The following is a 17,438-nucleotide window of genomic DNA, read 5'->3' as shown; positions in this document are numbered from 1 at the left end:
ATATTCAACACACTTAGGAATTTCCCATCCAAACTGAAGAGCAGCCCAAATCTGGTTGCATATTTCTGAAGGTGTGCCTGGCTGCTTAACTGCCCTCCAACGCTAGGATCTGCCCTAATTTATTAAAGTGTCAGTCACTTTCTTGTGTTGGAATCTACAATCATCACACATTCACCCTTTCCATTAAAGACTGAAGAATTTTCCAGCACAGCCATCAAGTTTTATAACCTGTAGTTGACATTTTACATTCAACTTAATATCACAAGCCATTATACGGCACCCAGAGCTGTTCTTCTAAAGCAATAACTGAACAGGAAGATGGTGCTTTCGCTGCTTGGCCTGCCATGATAAATAGAGTGTAAAAGAGTAAAAATAAATAAATTAAGCCCTTACTGGGCAGAAATCTCCACATTTGAGAAGCCTCCCAAAACTGATATTTTTTTAAAAAAGAAAAAGACAAAAATGCAGATGAACTTTTTGTTACTGAAGCACAACTACAGTTTTATTTTTGTTCTAAAATGGAAACGGCTAGGGAGCTTTATAAATGGCTTTAAAAGCTTGTAAAATGTTGGTGCTAAGAGCAGCCTGCTATTTCTACAATGATTACCACAAACATTTGAGTAAGAAAAGGGACTGCACTGATATTCAGGATTATCTTTGCCATATGTGTGTTCTGTGCCTTCAAGTCGTTCCCAGCTTAGGCTGACCATAAGGCCAGATCTGTACCAAGACGGTTTGCCATGGCCTACTTCTAAGGCTGAGAGATTGTGACTTGCCCAATGGCTTTCCATGGCTAACTGGGGGTTCGAAATTTGGTCTCCTGGAGTCCTAGTCCAACAGTCAAACAACTAAACCACACTACTCTCTCTTTCACTTATATGCCTACATGCAAAATTTTATATGAAACATTCCCCAGCCCTTCTAAACTTGGATTACCAACTATGCAGTGAAATCATGCAAAATTCTAGGTTCCAACATGTACATGCCAAAAGGAGATGATGGTACAAAAATAACTGCATCTCAAGAATGAAAGAAGAAGATAGCTCCCTAAACTGGGCAAAACTAAAGCCAGTCAGGTTTGCTTCTTGCACTAACTGTCTTCGAGAATAAGAACTTCGGAGCCTTCCAAGTGAAAAGGATGCTGTCTGCTAAACCTCCACAGACTCTCCTTTTAGTGTCCTTCCTTTCCAAATCATATTTTAATTCCTGAAAACAAGGGCACATCCATTAAGACCCATTTGCCGTAGTTCATCAACGAACTGTCCGTTGCAATGCTCCCTTTTTTTTAATTCGAGAAGAATGCTAACGGTTTCTAACTTCCAGCTGCAGCACTTTCAGTTCTTCGTTTTTGTTGTTTTTCTCCTAACAATCTTGTTTGTTTCTCTGCCTTGGTTATTCAAAGCAGATGTGTTCAAATAGGAACACAGCCTCCTCCAGTCCAGCTGCTGCAGAAGTTGAGAGCTTTGGAGACACAGAAGGCAGAAAAGAGTCTCCGTCCGGAAGACACCTGGGACCGCTACCTTCTGAATATCTGTGTGCTCATAATGGATGTTCGCTTACAAAAGGGATGCAGGAGATAAGCAGGATCTGCCATTCGAATTGCCAGACTTTTTGGGAAAGGTCCAACCAAGATTTTACCGGCAGTGCCCTCTGTCGGTCACACACACAAGGAAGAGCGAGAGGTCCATGGGAGATTCGTAGTGTTCCTACGACGCTAAAGAACTTTGGCACCAATGACAAAAGGCAAGGAACGTTCTTACATTCCTAGGCTACAATAAACGTTTATTACCCAGAATGGGTGTCAAGATATAACTTACAAAATAAATATTATTGAACTGGCATAGATTAAAGGCACTCACCTACCTCTGTCCTGGCAAGCAACCAGACTTGTGTTATTGAGAAGAGGGAATTAAAACATCCATTAGGCATGGAAGTTGAGCAACATTACTTTTTTTAACAATCTCGCTACTTGCTTATGCATCAAGTTTCGTTTTTTCTGAACACCCTCATTAAGAAAGCATGAGAGCAAGTTTCAGAAATGAATCCATACAAGAAGTAAATTTCTGAAAGTTTCCAATTTTGAAATCAGCAGATGGTTTAAAATGCTAATATACACACATCAAAAACATTGACAAAAACATATAGCTAAAATAGGCTCGTCTCTGGTTGCCAGCTTCTCAAAGGTGTCTGTGTACAAAAGGGGTTTTGCATTATTTGTGGAGCAATACTCGGAGCCTATCAAATCATGCATGCCATATTATTTCCAGCTTTTATGTATGGCTGTGAAAGAAATTGGAGAGGAGGAAAACAAATGTATGTCCTCAGTGCTTAGTTTTCTGGACATTATGAAGGTTGGAATTCTGTCCCAATTGTCAGGGACCAGAATCTTTTCACAAAAATGTTCCTTAAATGCAGCGAATCCCCTCCCTCTCTGGCCATTGCAATGTTGCTATTTATTTATTTTTACAGTATTTATTTAGCATATTTAAACTCTGCTCTTCGGCTACAAAGGCTCTCAAAGCAGCAAGGATGTGTTTAGCCATTTGACTGTTGCTGGAAACACTGGAAGGAGGTCATTTGCACAGTATCCCCAAAGACACCCAGAGGTCTCTGCGGATGGAAAAGTAGTGCATCTCACTACTGGAAAATAGTCAGACGTGTCCCTACATAGCGCCCCCCCCATAGAAATGGTCATGCCAGATTTGGGGAGGGGGGCTGTGTCACTTACAAGGTAAGTTGGGAGACTAGCAGTAAGAGATGTAACTGCTGAGATGGAGCAATGTGATATGTGTACATACAGGACCTCTGTCAATGTTTCAAATAAGGTGCTGGCAGAGAATCCTCTGGATGCCAAATACCATGAAATCTGTGGAGACCAAATTTGGCACCAAAAGACAAACAAATGGGTTGGAGAGCAAACCAATCCTGAAATCTCCCTAGAAATCAAAATAAACTGGGGCTGTTGTACTTTTGGCATCTCACGAGATGGCTTCACCCACCGGAAAAGGGGGACATGATCAGTAAGGTGGAAGCCTAAAATCCCTGAAGTCCTGAGATATTGTCTGACCTTGGAAGCTAAGCAGGGATTTATGGTTGGCACCTAAGAATTAAAAATATTTGCTAGCCCTCTGCAGAGCTGGCGATGAAAGAGGTGACCTGGACCCTCAGTATACAAATTGCTTTCCCATTCTGAGGAAGGATGCATATCTGTGTCCAGTAGAAGCCAGATTTTATATGGGAGTTGTAACAACAGAGCTTGTTCTTGGGGTAGGAGAAAGGGGGCAGGCATAGTTTTTACCTAAACTGCCTGACTGGTCATTTGTTACCTTAATTCTTGTCCACTGGAACCAACCATCATTTATATACAGCTGCTTCATTCCGATCACTCACCACAAGTGTCTTCCCACTTAAGGAATCCTTTATGATGTATAAAGTTTAAAAAGTGCAAAGTGCCGAAAGCTTTTAAGCAATGTAACTTTGTGAAAATCAGTATATGCTTTTTAATGTCTCAGAGGATCATAAGAAGAGGAGGTCACAATTACTTCTTTAAGTAGAAAAAGTGCACAAACATTCCCATTATGGTGCACATACTTCATTTCAGAAATTTGGGGTGGAGTAGAGTTCTGTGAATTAAGAAGGAACAGTGTAAACACAGGATGCAACAGCTAGGGTTTTTTATGCGCCGATTAACTCTGCCATGAGGTCCCTATGTGACATAAATCAAAGAAGCCTTTTTTTATTCCTGTTGGGACATTGTATTTAATCCTGGAAGTCAGATATAAGTGAATAAACAAACAAACAAACAAACAAACAAAAAACATATATTTAAACTTGGGTTGTTATTTCAGCGAGAAAAAAATGAAAGCTGAATGGCTCTTTCATTCTTTTTTAACCAGTTAGAATATCTAGCTGTTTTACTACTGATATCAAGCTTTTTTGGTCTTATAGTTCAGCCAATCAGTGCAAGGTTTAATGGAAGATTTTTATTTCTAGCAAATGCAACAGGGTTGGTGTTATGGATCATACTGGTTTGCAACCAGACTCCAATCAATCAATCAATCAATCCGTAAAAAAATTATTAGGTGCAAACAGTATAATTTAGATTAGAAAAAGGACAAAGAGCATGAAACACTAATATTAAAATGAAGATAGCTTTGAGACTTTCCCATGAGAAGTAACCAAGCGCACCTGCCTCTTGGCATGAGCTAATCAGAAATAAATAATGTCTCAAATGCATTCCGCAGCGACTGGCAGAGATATTAAGATATCCTTGCAAGGAGGAGGGTTCTCCCCTCCGTCTTTTGTCTTCCCCTAAGATGTACAGATTGTCCTCCGGCAGATGTTCCAGTGGTTCGTTCCAGACAGGGCTGTGAGGTCACTGGGACACACACACACTCCTTTGCACTGAAGCCGCATCCAGCACTCTATGGGCAGAACTCACTGGGAACAGATGAAATCAATCCAGCTCTGTTACAAGGCAGGGAGGCCCCAAATGTCACCCAATCCACAGAAACAGACCAGGGGCCATGTCAAGGAAGGGGACGTGTTGCTTCTTCATTAAAATAAGAAAGTGGGAAAGAAGTCGTACAGCTCTTCTTTCGGCGCAACCAACACCTGTCTTTGCAACAGACCGGGATTTGGATAGGGAGAACAGAGTTACCCCTTGCCCTACAATGCCTTGTGAAATGTACCCAGCTTGTTGGGGGGGGGGGCAATTGGGTTCCAGATTATAAACTGCTTAGAGAGTGCTGAGTTCACTGATAAGCGGTATAGAGATGTAAATGCTATTGCTGTGTGTGTGATCCTGAGAGCAAAAACCTCAGGAGCAGCAACCAGGTTTCCCTTTATCCTCTGTGTTCACAGCATGTCATTTACGGCTTCTGGAAAGTCAGAATTTGAGCCTACGGTTGCAGAAGGCTGGAAAATAAAAATACTCGATCCAGATGCTATTTTTTAAAAAACGTTCGCATTTAAACGCTTTCCGTATTAAAAGTGGTTGGCTGATGTTGTGGTGCACAAAGAAGACGGCAGAGAAAATGAGAGATAGGTGTTGACGAACATGATGTGAACTCTCCTTTCTCACAGCTAGCGCTGATCCCCCCTAAGCTCTGTGGGTCTGGCGTTGGATCCATCCCATACCTGTCAAGACCAGGCACTCCCTGAAGTTCACCATCAGGATAAAGAGCTGGGAGTGGGAGGAAGAGTACGTAGCTGGGGATCGGAGGAGAGCAAAGACAGACAATAAGGAAACCTCTGGGAATCTGCCCCCGCTGCCAAGAACTAAACCCTCCCATTGTTCTGAGGCCTTGCGTACAGCCCATTAGTTAAAATAGAATGCCTAATTATTTCTGCAGTTTGGTATTTCTATTAAACATGCACTGAAATATGAAACGTCAAGCTAATAGAACACATGTGGAGGTAGAGAGAGAAAGAGAGAGCGTTCTTTTTGGCAGGATTTTGTCGGTTCCATGGACTATCATGCCAGAAAAACAAGACCTAAATCCAATGCAACTACCAGGACAAAAAAATATATCCAAAAGGGTAGAAGGAGGGGAAGAACAGGGGAGGAAGACACACAGCGGGTGACATATTGCAAGAGACACTGAAGCTGCAAGCTATTAAGGAAAGCCGACATTTGGGAAACCCAGAGGAACGGTATTTTATAGGTAGGACTCGCCAGTAGCCTGGAAGTACTCTGCCTTGAGCTTTTATGTGATCTTAAGACAAGCCCCTGGTAGTAATGTGAGAGTATGTTAACACTTTGGTCCATTTTTTCCCCAATAACCGGAAGTTAAAAGACACACACGCACCGGGGGGATGGTGGATCAGAGAATAAATGTGAAACCTATGTTCCAATATTAAGGCTCTGACCTGGAACACAGAAAGCTTTAAGAAAAGACTTCCTTCAGCATGTGCAGAGTGCCCCCTGATCAGTAACCCTAGCTAGCTCTCCAGAGAATGCAACCAAAAACATAGTTTGCAGTTGCTGGGTTAAATTTAAAGCAGATGTCGAAAGCTTCCCATTCTCACAATGAGGATTAAGTCAAGTGACTGTTATCATCTTCGCATCACACATCCCCATGTCTGCAAAGTTTGTTGACCACATCTGGCCATGCTAACAGCCGATGATAAGAAAAGAGGAACATCCTTCCCATTTAGCTCAACGACAAGGGAGCCAAAATTCAGGGAAGCTTAATGTAAACGCACACAAGGATGTCAGATAGGCCACATTTGCTACACATTGGCTTAACTTACACATCTGCTTACATTAAAAACACCGAAAGAGAAAACATAATATTCTGCCCAGTCTTCTGAGTGTGCAGACAGCTTGTGCTTCCTAAGAGATGCATCCCTACCTGTCCATCTTGTCCGACGTGAACCTGGTGGATCTGCAAGTTACCCTGTAAAATAAAATAAAAATGTGTGTTTAATGTCAGGATGAACTGCACAAAGGGATGTATGCCTGGACTCTTCCACAATAATATCTTAATATCCTTCCACAATAAAATTCACTTGCTGTTAGGTAGTCTCCGACACAGAGAGACTTTTTTAAAATCTTCTGAATATGAATGGGAAACCTAGCATTTGCTTTAAGCATACTCCACACTGTAAGTATCCAGAGTATACCTAGAAGGATACAATCTAATTGAATAGGTAATTGTGACTGCTTTCCCTCCCTCTCTCTATTTGTTTACTGAGTTTATATCAAGCTTCCTAAAGCTTTAAAACGTTATTTTAACTTCTTATCTTTCTCCCCTCCTCTTTGCTCAGATGGGCCCTGATTCCATCTCAGACCTTCCCTTCCCAAAACACACACCATTTTACCACTCCAATTACAAACTGCTATTGGCAAGCATATCTGCACATCCCAAAATGGTCTGTACTCCTCGGCACCAGCTTTTGGTTGGTCTGAATTCTGTAGCCAGTTTTCTTATCATTTCAAACTTCACTGTGCACAGATAAGAGCTAGAAACTTTCTTGCTGGTTTGGGATTCCCAGCTTGCTAAAACTTGTAAACTACCCCACACAGTTAACTCTGGACTGATGCTGTGTAAAGTTGACACAAGACTTGCCATAGGTTCTCTGGAAGACAAAGTCTATTTCATGCACAATTGCATTTACTGGTTTTGTTCACTTGTCATCAGTGCGGTGCAGTCTTTTGTGTACTGGACTAGGACAGTGGCAGACTAAGGTTCAAATTCTCCCTCAGCCATGGAAACCATGGCCTTGTGCAAATCACACTCTCTCAGCCTCAGAGGAAAGCAACGATGGAGAAATCTCTCCAAGACAATCCCGTGATAGGTTCATCTTAGGATTGCTATAAATCAGAAATAAATCGAAAGCACACAATGACGACAACGTGTATATCCTGCCTTTCTTCCAAGGAGTTCCTCCTTGCTTCCTTCGCGCAACAACCTTGGTGAGAAGAGAAAAGGGGGGATAGAGCCCAATAGCATCCTTTCCCCACTGGAGTAATGTTTTAGAATTTGCTAACTGGTAAATAAAGCAGCTCTCTTGCTTCTCAATTTTTAAACCACAGCACCTTTCACTTCTTTGCTCTGAGGTACAGTACAAATCTACAGACATATCTTAAATCAACATTACAAAAATTAGTAGAGCAACAAGGTAAGGCTTTGGTTGGCACAGTACGTGACTTTCCCAATGTCTCCTCAATCGGTGCTGTCATTTCTCCTAGCCGCCATTTCTTTTCTTTTATCGAAAAACCCTGTGCCACAGGCAGACAAGAGCTTCATTATGGAAACCACAAAAGGCATCCGTTGCAAAAGATTGTGAATGCCGTAGCTGATTTTGGAGAAGTCTCTGAGTCTAGAAACATAAAAGAAGAAATAAAGCACAGGAAGAAATTTCTATTTAATTTGCAATTAAGCCCTTAGAAACTGGCTGAATGGAGGGAAGGGCAGGAAAGGTAACTTTCCATAGATTGTTCACATACAAGAGGCAAAATGAGTCTCCCTCCAAGAGCGGAGAAAGCCAGCTTTCATCGCTTTTGATGCTCTTTCTCCTGTCAGCAGCTATCCACTTTCTTCCAAAGGAGCATAAACTGGAACCAATTCAAAACCAGATGTTTTCTATCCATATAGATGAAAGATGGACCTGATCCTGCTTTCCTTCATGTCCAAGGTTACTCCCTCTGAAGTCATATGGGCGTGCAAAAACAGATTCTTCCTTTATTTCATTAGCATCGCAAGAGGCCAAACCTCACTGGAGTTGCTTTGACACCACACGAGATGCAAGGTTTAGAGTTTGCAAAAGGTCCTCTTTTAGACCATCACTTCCAGCATCCCTCCCATGAACAGGCTGGTTGGACATAATTCTGAAAGCCGACAGTACGAAACTGTATGTTTTCCAGTCTCTGGTCAAGTGTCATTAGCTCCCCCACAACTTCAATTTGATTTTCAAACTCCTACATCTTACATCTTCAGAGGTTATGCACTGATTTTTCCCCCTTTAAGCCAAAATAACTGATGTTGCTGAATAAAAACCAAAGAAGAGAAACCCCAATATGACTGCTCACTATAAATTATAGTTGTTGCTGTGTGCGTTCAAGTCATTTCCAAATTATGGCAGCGCTAAGGCGAACCTATCATGGGGTTTTCTTAGCAAGATTTGTTCACTGGGGTGCTCCTTCACCTCCCTCTGAAGCTGAGAGTGTGTGACTTTCCCAAGGTCACCCAGTGGGTTTCTATGGCTGAATGGAGATTCGAACCCTGGTCTCCAGATGCGTGGGCTGCATCTGCACTACAGAAATAATGAGGTTTGACACCGTTTTAACTGCCACAGTGCAATGCGATAGGATTCTGGGATTTGTAGTTTTGTGAGATATTTAACCTTCTCTGTCAGCTTTGGGTGCCACAACAAATTACAAATTCCATAATTCCATAGCATTGAGCCACAGCAGTGTCAAACTGCAGGACTTCTGCAGTGCAGATGCAACCTGAGTCCAATGCTCAAACCATTACGCCATGCTGGCGCTCTCACTATAAAATATATATAAAAAGAAATGTATATTGGCATGCATGAGACGGTAACATAGGACATGGTCCTTAGTCTATCTGCTACATGGGAACAAGGAAAAAGAGGAAACTCAGTGGGTCTGAGAGCAAATTAAGTCTAAACTTTCCCTTAAAATCAGAATAACTAAACTGAAGCTACAGGACTCTGGCTCCTGAACATCTTCCATTTCGTTCAACGATGCATGTACTAATGTCTTCACACCTCCATTAGGTTTTGCCCAGTCTGCTTCAAGCTCACCTCGCTGTCTTGCGTGATCTGGACTTGCTCGCCTTGTGGCACCTGCGCAATGTGAAGGTGACCCTGTGGGATCGAAAGGGAAGGGAGAGAAAAAAACATAAGACACATCGGCCAAAACCAGAGGCATAAAATAAGCTCAATGCAGTTCAACTCAGCAGTTTAAAAACCAGACACAAGAAGTCGACAGGACTCATGTTTCAGAATACTCGCTGCACCTATATTTTTATATAATTCCTTTTTTTAAAAGTGTATTGAATCCTGGGAGGTATATGGCTCACTTATCCAAACCTCCTCCTCCCGCCCTGTTCTTGGTATCGAGGGATTTTCTGACTCTGGTGGTAACAAGGAAAGCATGATTAAAATACTTGTAGAGTATTACAACTGGTCTCTTGATGCACAGCCTGAAAACCATCAACCGGAGCACAGCTCAGTTAAAAATTGCAGGGTCAAACTCTTTAACAAAGCCCTGAGGAACCCTCTCCAAGATCAAAAGTAAGCTCCTACCCTTCCCAGCATGTGATCTATGGGACAAGCTTTCTAACATTCACTCATCCTGTGTCAAAATAAGACCTTCAGTGGATTTTTCAGCACAAGAACCGATCTGGTTCTCTCCCCCAGTAATGCACTTCAAGGCTGAAGACCTACAAAATCCTCATTTCATAAAGATACCTCTACATAAAGGACTCCCTCCAGCCAACCAGTAAACCTAAAACAGAGCTGTGATTAAAGACTGCTGGACATTTACAGAGATCTAGCTAACTATCTAACTGACTAACTACCATAAACTGAAAAGGATGGTGACAAACAGGAGAGGTCCTGTGACGTATTTTCACCTCGGGAGAAACGCATTCAAGTTGAGCCAATGCCCATATGCATGTGTGTCTTACTTATTTTATATCTCCCTTTTCTCTCATACGAGACCCAAAGCAACTTGTGTGTTAAAACCTTAAAACAGAGCCTTAAAACATTATAGCCAACTTGTAATACAGAAACTGAAAAAGCAATCAACAACCATCCACTTAAAAATGTTAATTTAGGCCAGATAAAAACATATTAAAACCTCTTACACGTTAAGAACCCACACACTCGTTGCACTGCTTGTGTACTTGTGAAAGTAGTGAGGTCGAGAGAAAGCCCTGCCCTGAAGATCGTAAAACTCAGGTAGTCTCATAGAGAGAGATGCAGTCTTTCAGACACAGGTTGAGTATTCCAAAATCCGAAGTACTCCATTATCCAGTATCCAAAACCTTTTGAGCTGTAGCACTAGAAGTGTCGTATGTGTGTCTGTGCATGTGCTATGCGGTTTGAAGTCATTCCCAATTTACGGAAACCCTAACACAAACCTATCGTGGAGTTTTCTTGGCAAAATTTGTTCACAGGAATTGTGTCGCGTTTTGTATTTTCAGCCCTATCCTGCAAATATTGTATCACTACTAAGCACAGACATGTCATACGGTATACTACTATAGATGCGGCACTTGTGAGATGAATTGTCTATGCTCTTTGCTCTCAATTTCAACTCCAGTGGAACAACTATCCCCCGCTAAAGGACAAAGTTTCCAATGAGGTGGAAAGGCAGTCTGCCAATCGCTCTCTACTGAAGCTGTGCCAGTTGACAATGGCAGAGAATTCAGCCTGAAGAGCTTTTTCAAGATACACACACACACACACAAACTATACCTGTACAACAACCAGGGAAGAGGAATGAAGTAGTGTATAATGCTTGGTTTTAAAAGAGAGAGAGAGGAGGAGGAGGAGGAGGACAAAAGAGAAGAGGAAGGCAAAGAAGTCTGTGCACAATTCAAAATGGATGTTGAGAAGCTGGAGCATGTCCAGAAGAGGACAACCAAAATGGTGAAGAGTCTGGAAATCATAAAGCCCTCTGAGGAGAGACTTAGGGAGCTGGGTAGGTTTATCCTGGAGAAGTGACAGTTAAAAGGTGATATGATAGTCCTGTTTCAATATTTGAAAGAGTGTTATATTGAAGATGGAGCAAGCTTGTTTTCTGGTGCTCCGGAGACTGGAACACACAGCAATAGATATAAATTACACAAAAAGTGATTCTACCTAAACATTAGGAAGAACTTCCTGACAGTAAGAGCTGTTCGACAGTGGAAGACACTGCCTTGGAGAGTGGTGGAGCTGCCTTCTTTGGAGGTCTTTAAACAGAGGCTGGATGGCCATCTGTCGGAGGTGCTTTAATTATGATTTCCTGCATGGCAGAAGGGGGTTGGACTGGATGGCCCTTTGGGTCTCTTCCAACTCTATGAATCTAAGATAGTACTGGTCTAGATGGACTGAGGATCTGTGACACCTTCCTATGTCGCTATCTCCATGCTCTGAATTATAGTCCTTCCCATCTCCATCTAGCTACTCTAGCACCAATGGCATTATTCCTCCCCCATGATTTCTAGGATGCTTCCAACTAGAGACAATTATTTTGTCTCTATGATTAAACTCTAAGGGGAAGAAGAGGAAGAGAGGAAAGGAGAAGAAAAGGAAGAAGACAAGGAGAAGGAGGACAAAGAAGAAAAGGAGGAGGAGGTGGGAGACGAGGAAGAGGAGGAGGAAGAAAAGATGAGGAGGAAGAGTCAGAAGAGGAAGAGCGGGAAGAAGAAGAGGAGGCAGGGGCAGAAGAAAAACAGCAGGAGAGAAAACTGATTAAAGAAAGCAAGAGAAACTTCCTTGTGTATCTTAACTGGCCCTTTGCTAAGAGCGATTTTACCTGCCGGCAAACTGGCTGCTACTTTTGTTTTTTAAAAGTCCTTTGTGTCCATTCTCATATGCCTGTGTATGAAACCAAGATTAAAGATATCCATGTGGAATCCCGTCAAAGGCCTCCCTTATATTACAACGCACCAACAATCGCACATGAATTTCAAAGCAACACAGATCCTTCTATTTCAAACAGTTTCATTTCCTTTGGAAGGAAACGCTCTATTTATAGGGGAAAGTGGCATGCTGAATGTATCAAAAACGACAATAGGAACTGTATATAAAATTAGACCACAGATCCAATCCATGTTGAGATTAGAATCTCCTTCTCTTCGCAATGTTAAAACTCTCACTGGGCTTCCAGGGGGGCAGAAAGCGCTCAAAACGTGGGCGTTTTGTAAAAAATCTGATGAGCTGTTTCCAAGTCAAGTAAGTTTTACAGAGACAGTGAGAAGAAGCTGGCTCTTAGAATCACTGAATCACAGAACTGGAAGATACATCAAGGGCCCTGATCCAGTCCAACCCCCTTCTGCCATGCAGGAACTCACAATCAAAACACCTCCGACAGATGGCCGTTCAGCCTCTGTTTAAAAGTCTCCAAAGAAGGAGACTCCGCCACTTTTTAAAGCAGCATCTTTCATTGTCAAACAGCTCTTACTGTCAGGTGGAATCTCTTTCCCTGTAGTTTGCATCCATTGCTGCATGTCCTAGTTTCTGCAGCAGCAGAAAACAAGCTTGCTCCATCCTCAATATGACATCCCTTCAAATATTTAAACCCTTTTTGTATCTGTATGTGACTACGTTTAAGTGCCTTCAAGTCTCCTGTCGGCTTCTGGCAACCCCATGAATTTCACAGGGTTTTCTTTGACAACCCACCCCTAAAACGAAAAACTATGATGGGGTGGATTTAATGAAGGGCGTGGGGAGAAGCAGGGAAACTGTGTAAGGTTTGAATAGAGTTTTTAATATAGAGTTGGCTCTCCATATCCACAGATTTTTTTTATCCACGACTTTGAGCATTCATGGATTGAAAATATTCCAAATATTCCAAAATATTCCAAAATGATGATGATGACCACCATCATCATCATTACAATGGGCCCTTGGTATCCACTGGGATTTGGTTCCAGGACCCCCCCAGGGATACCAAAATCCATGGATAGTCAAGTCCCATTAAATAGATTGTTGATTGTTGTCATGTTTTGTTTTAGAACGTATTAATAAAAATGTAATTAAACAAAATACATGTTGTTGTTGTTGTTACAGTGGACCCTTGGTATCTGCTGGGATTTGGTTCCAGGACCCCTATGGACACCAAAATCCATGGATGCTCAAGTCCCATTATATGCAGTGGCATAGTGAAATGGTGTCCCTTAAATAAAACAGCAATATCAATGTTTACATTTGCAACACACACACACACACACAGACACACATTTACATATACATATAGAATATTTTCAATCTGTGGATAGTTGACTCTGTGGATACAGAGGGCCAACTATATTTGGAAACCTGTGAAAATATCAGTAGCAAACAAATGCATTCCCTCCTAGGAAACACGTTTAGGTTGCATGCAACACTGCCCTTTATTTAATGAAATGAAATGATGACAGAGAAGCCAACGCAAGAGTTTCGTGGCCCACATTGCCATTAACGCTCCAAGTGATGGCAGAAGTGTTGTGCTTAACTTTTACACTTCCTGCCTTTTGCAGGTTTTGGGGTCAAAGTGTTAACTTTATTTAAACTTTTTCTTTTTTGGTGGTGGTGGGGGGGAATTTAATGTCAGTGTTTATAAGCTTTGCTTATATACATAAATTTAAGTGGATACACATGTAAGGAATTCAGCTAACAGATGTCACCAAAAAAAAAACCCCAAAAACATAAGAACGCACTTTGGAAAAAATGAGGATAAATGAATCACAAATGGATTTCCAGATTGCAAGGGCTGGGTGGGGGGTGCAAATGCATAACCCACCATGACAGCGTCCTCCATGTCGATGGAAGAACTCAAAAGCTTAAGTAATCATTTGCAAGTGAGTTCATACATCCCAACTAAATTAATGCAGTTATTCATGTAACCCATGACATTCACCCAGCACCAAGAAACAACTGTTTTCCCCAGACAGAGGCACAGGATTTAAAAAGTCATAGTGGATCGTAGTTTTGGAACAAAGGCAAGGTTGCTTCGGAACTACCACCAGACAAAAGTGAAAGCTGCTTTGGAGAATAGAAGAGACTGCAAAGAATGAGTACGTACTACTTGGACTTGGCCATCTTCTCCTATCTGGTGGATCTGGACTTGCTGCGCATTGGCCAAAGCGTAGTGAAGGGCTTGCGGCTGGCTGGCTTGTATTTCGTTCGGGGCTGATGTCGTACTCTGAGTACTCTCTGGAAAGACACAAAACCACACCAGAATCTCAGCATCATTTGTTAAGAGACTATTTGTGGCTATGCAGAAGAATTAGACACTACAGGAAAACACATACAAGAGGTTTTTAAAGAAGTAGCTGTATTAGCCTCTCGTAGCTTAAAAAGGAGGAAGGGAGGAGGAGAAAAAAATATGGCATGAAATATGTTAATCTTTTATGTATCATCATCATCATCATCATCATCATCATCATCATCATCATCATCATCCTACCCTTTTCCCAAAAGTGGGACTCATAGTGGTTTACAATATTAAAAAAACAGTACAATTAAAAACATACAAAATTGCTATCTTAAAATAGAATTTTATATGCCACCTTTCTCCCAAAATTGGATTCGAGGTGGCTGACAAAAGATACTTTTCAAAAGCAATATAAGGAATAAAAAACATCGCATCAATAAAACAAATTACCAATACAAGATCATTAAAAAAATATCCTCAGCCAAAAGTATAAAACCATTAAAAATGAGCACCACAATAAGAAACCTCCCTGGTCACACTTACATATTAAAAACCTGCTTGAAAAGAAAAGGTTTTGGCTCATGGTGGAAAAGAGAGCAAGCGAGGGACCAGCCTAGCATCTACACTGCAGACTTAAAGCTGTTTGACACCACTTTAATGTCAGAATGCTGGGATTTGTAGTTTGGTGGAGTATCCAGCCTGGTCTGTCAGAAAGCCCTGGTGCCTCACCAAACTACAAATCCCAGGATTTTGCAGAATAGAGTCCCAGCAGTTAAAGTGGTCTTAATCTGCTTTAATTCTGCAGTACGGAAGGCTTAAAAGTGCTGCCACGTTTCTTTTTTCCCCCTGCTCTCCTTCCGTTCATCCTTTTTACACATAGAGGAAGGTGATATCCATCATTTCCACCTCTTGGAAGTTTCTTTTTTAGAGAATCCCCTGCTAGAAAGGGAATTCTAGGAGCTGTAAAGTAAAATAAAAAGGTCATTTCTTCACAAGCTGCAATCATTCCTCAATGGGTATCGTCAAAACGCAATGGATCCCTGGTTTCCTGCAAACAAATTGCTGCCCAAAGTGGGAGCGAGGCCTGAAATACAGCTTTTTTAAATTATTAAACTATAACGATATTTTTTAAGTTGATGAAACTGAAAACATTTCCAAAGGAGTATTATATACACACACACACACACACACATATATATATATACGCGCACATATCGGCACCTTTCTGCCCAGCTGCACGGACTGCGGTTTCCAATACGCTCACGTAACTCATTTCCACCAGCTCTGTTTTATTAACCTATAAATGGTTCCAGATTAATTAGTGCGGTTTCCAATTTGGAAAGCAAGTTTTATATTCCCATCCCCGCATGCCCCTCGCTGCCTCGCCCCAGCAACCTTTTCGACGCACCGATTGCTTTGAGTCCATCCAGTTGTGACTTCATGTTTCCAACAAATGGTTCAAATCCACTCTTCAGCTCAGCAGCTGGTCAGCCCATGGGTCCAAATCCATAATCCCAAATTGTTCCCTTTCCCCATCCCCAGACCCTGCAGGCGACAGCTCACAACAGATCAAAATGACAGCATAAAGAGACGAGGCTCACGCATTAAATTATTACCGTTTTCCAAGTACCCAATTATTTTAATGCCTAATTATTTCATAACAAATATGGAGGGAGAAGGCACGCTTGAGACTGCAGCCTGTAGGCGATGCATGAGATGCTTTAAAGTGCCCTACTGGGACGTATCAAATTCTGGATTTTCATTAAAAGGGGCTTTTAAACATAATCACAAGCCCAAATTTCACAAGAAGAAAAAGGGACTGAAAGATCCCCGTGTCTCTTAAGTCTTGGAAGAATACGCTTTGATGACAAATCCACTTTTTTTTCATATTTTTTCGATAGTTACGATCTCAAAAATATATTCGTCATGAGGACTGGAATCAAAGCCAGAGCGGGGAACGGACTCCTGCCTCCGCAGCTGCTGCCACACTGCAGAATTAATGCAGTCTGACACCACTTTAACTGTCACGGCTGGACTCCTAGGAGTTGTCATTTGTTGTGTGCAGCAGACCTCTCTGACAGAGAAGGCTAAATGATCTCACACAACTAGAAATCTCCGAATTCCACAGCACTGATTCATGACAGTTAAAGCAGTATTAAACTGCATTGAATTCTACAGTGTAGATGCAGCCCACATCTCTGTCTGAAGTCAAGCACAAGCGTTCAAGTGAGTTGGTGCAGGCAGCCTAGGACTGTAAGGTAAGAAATGAGATATAGTGCTCCACAGTACTGATGCAAAGCTGTCCTCTTTAGCTGGGAAAGAGATCAAAGCTAAATAGTATTCTTAAAAATACATGTTTTATCCACATGTCTGTCTTCACTTAGGACTTTCTCACACAGGGAAAACTGGAAGGTTAACCAAATGTTAATCTGGGGTCATCCAAGGTATTTCAGGTAATTTCACAAAAGATTTTCAATCGATGTCGCACACAAACGGAATGCAATCCAAACGCAATCATTGCTTTCCAAAGCAAAATGACATACAACTTGGACAATTGCTATTAAAACACACCTAAAAATGACCTGGCGAAAGTATAACTAGAAAACATTGCTTTGGGGGCCAATAAAACAACATGGCTCCTGCTTCTCCGATTACATTTTTGAAATGTAATTTAATCATGTCCTTTTTACACGGCAGGAGAGCAATTTGTTACGGGTAACTCCATTACGCCTAATGTGCTCCTTCCAAGCCTTGAGACAAGATGGGTCTAAATAAAAATAAAAATACATAAAGCAAGACAAAAGAAGACTTTCTCAGCAAACAAATATAATTCGTTCTGTGTTCCATTTGCATTTCCTGGCAAACAGAGCTCCTGAGAAAAGATACTCTCAACAGGTTTACTTGCTGACCTTCAAAATGTCCTGTTAATCTATGGATGCTCTTGAGGAACAAGACCTACAGCACATTACGGCGGTGCTGAAAGTTGTTTGTAATGGAACAACACACAGAGACCCATATTTGTCGCTGGCCAGCTGCTTTATTACAGATGTTTAAAAGC

At 41.6% G+C, this 17,438-nt stretch overlaps 1 protein-coding gene across 6 annotated transcripts in view; it reads right to left on the bottom strand.

Annotated features, from left to right (window-relative positions):
• The window catches only part of LOC121914666 (BTG3 associated nuclear protein), a 153,515-nt gene that overhangs the window by 50,963 nt on the left and 85,114 nt on the right, over positions 1-17,438 (bottom strand). For all 6 annotated transcript variants that reach the window (XM_042438264.1, XM_042438268.1, XM_042438269.1 and 3 more), the window contains 3 exons: positions 14,249-14,379; positions 9,274-9,336; positions 6,357-6,401 (listed from right to left, as the gene is read on the bottom strand). In XM_042438264.1, coding sequence (XP_042294198.1) covers positions 6,357-6,401; positions 9,274-9,336; positions 14,249-14,379 — 239 coding nt within the window. The remainder of the gene's footprint in view (positions 1-6,356; positions 6,402-9,273; positions 9,337-14,248; positions 14,380-17,438) is intronic.

The sequence above is a fragment of the Sceloporus undulatus genome, chromosome 8, assembly GCF_019175285.1.
Source record: "Sceloporus undulatus isolate JIND9_A2432 ecotype Alabama chromosome 8, SceUnd_v1.1, whole genome shotgun sequence".
NCBI classification, from domain to species: Eukaryota; Metazoa; Chordata; class Lepidosauria; order Squamata; family Phrynosomatidae; genus Sceloporus; species Sceloporus undulatus.
This window is presented reverse-complemented; position numbering and strand designations above follow the sequence as displayed.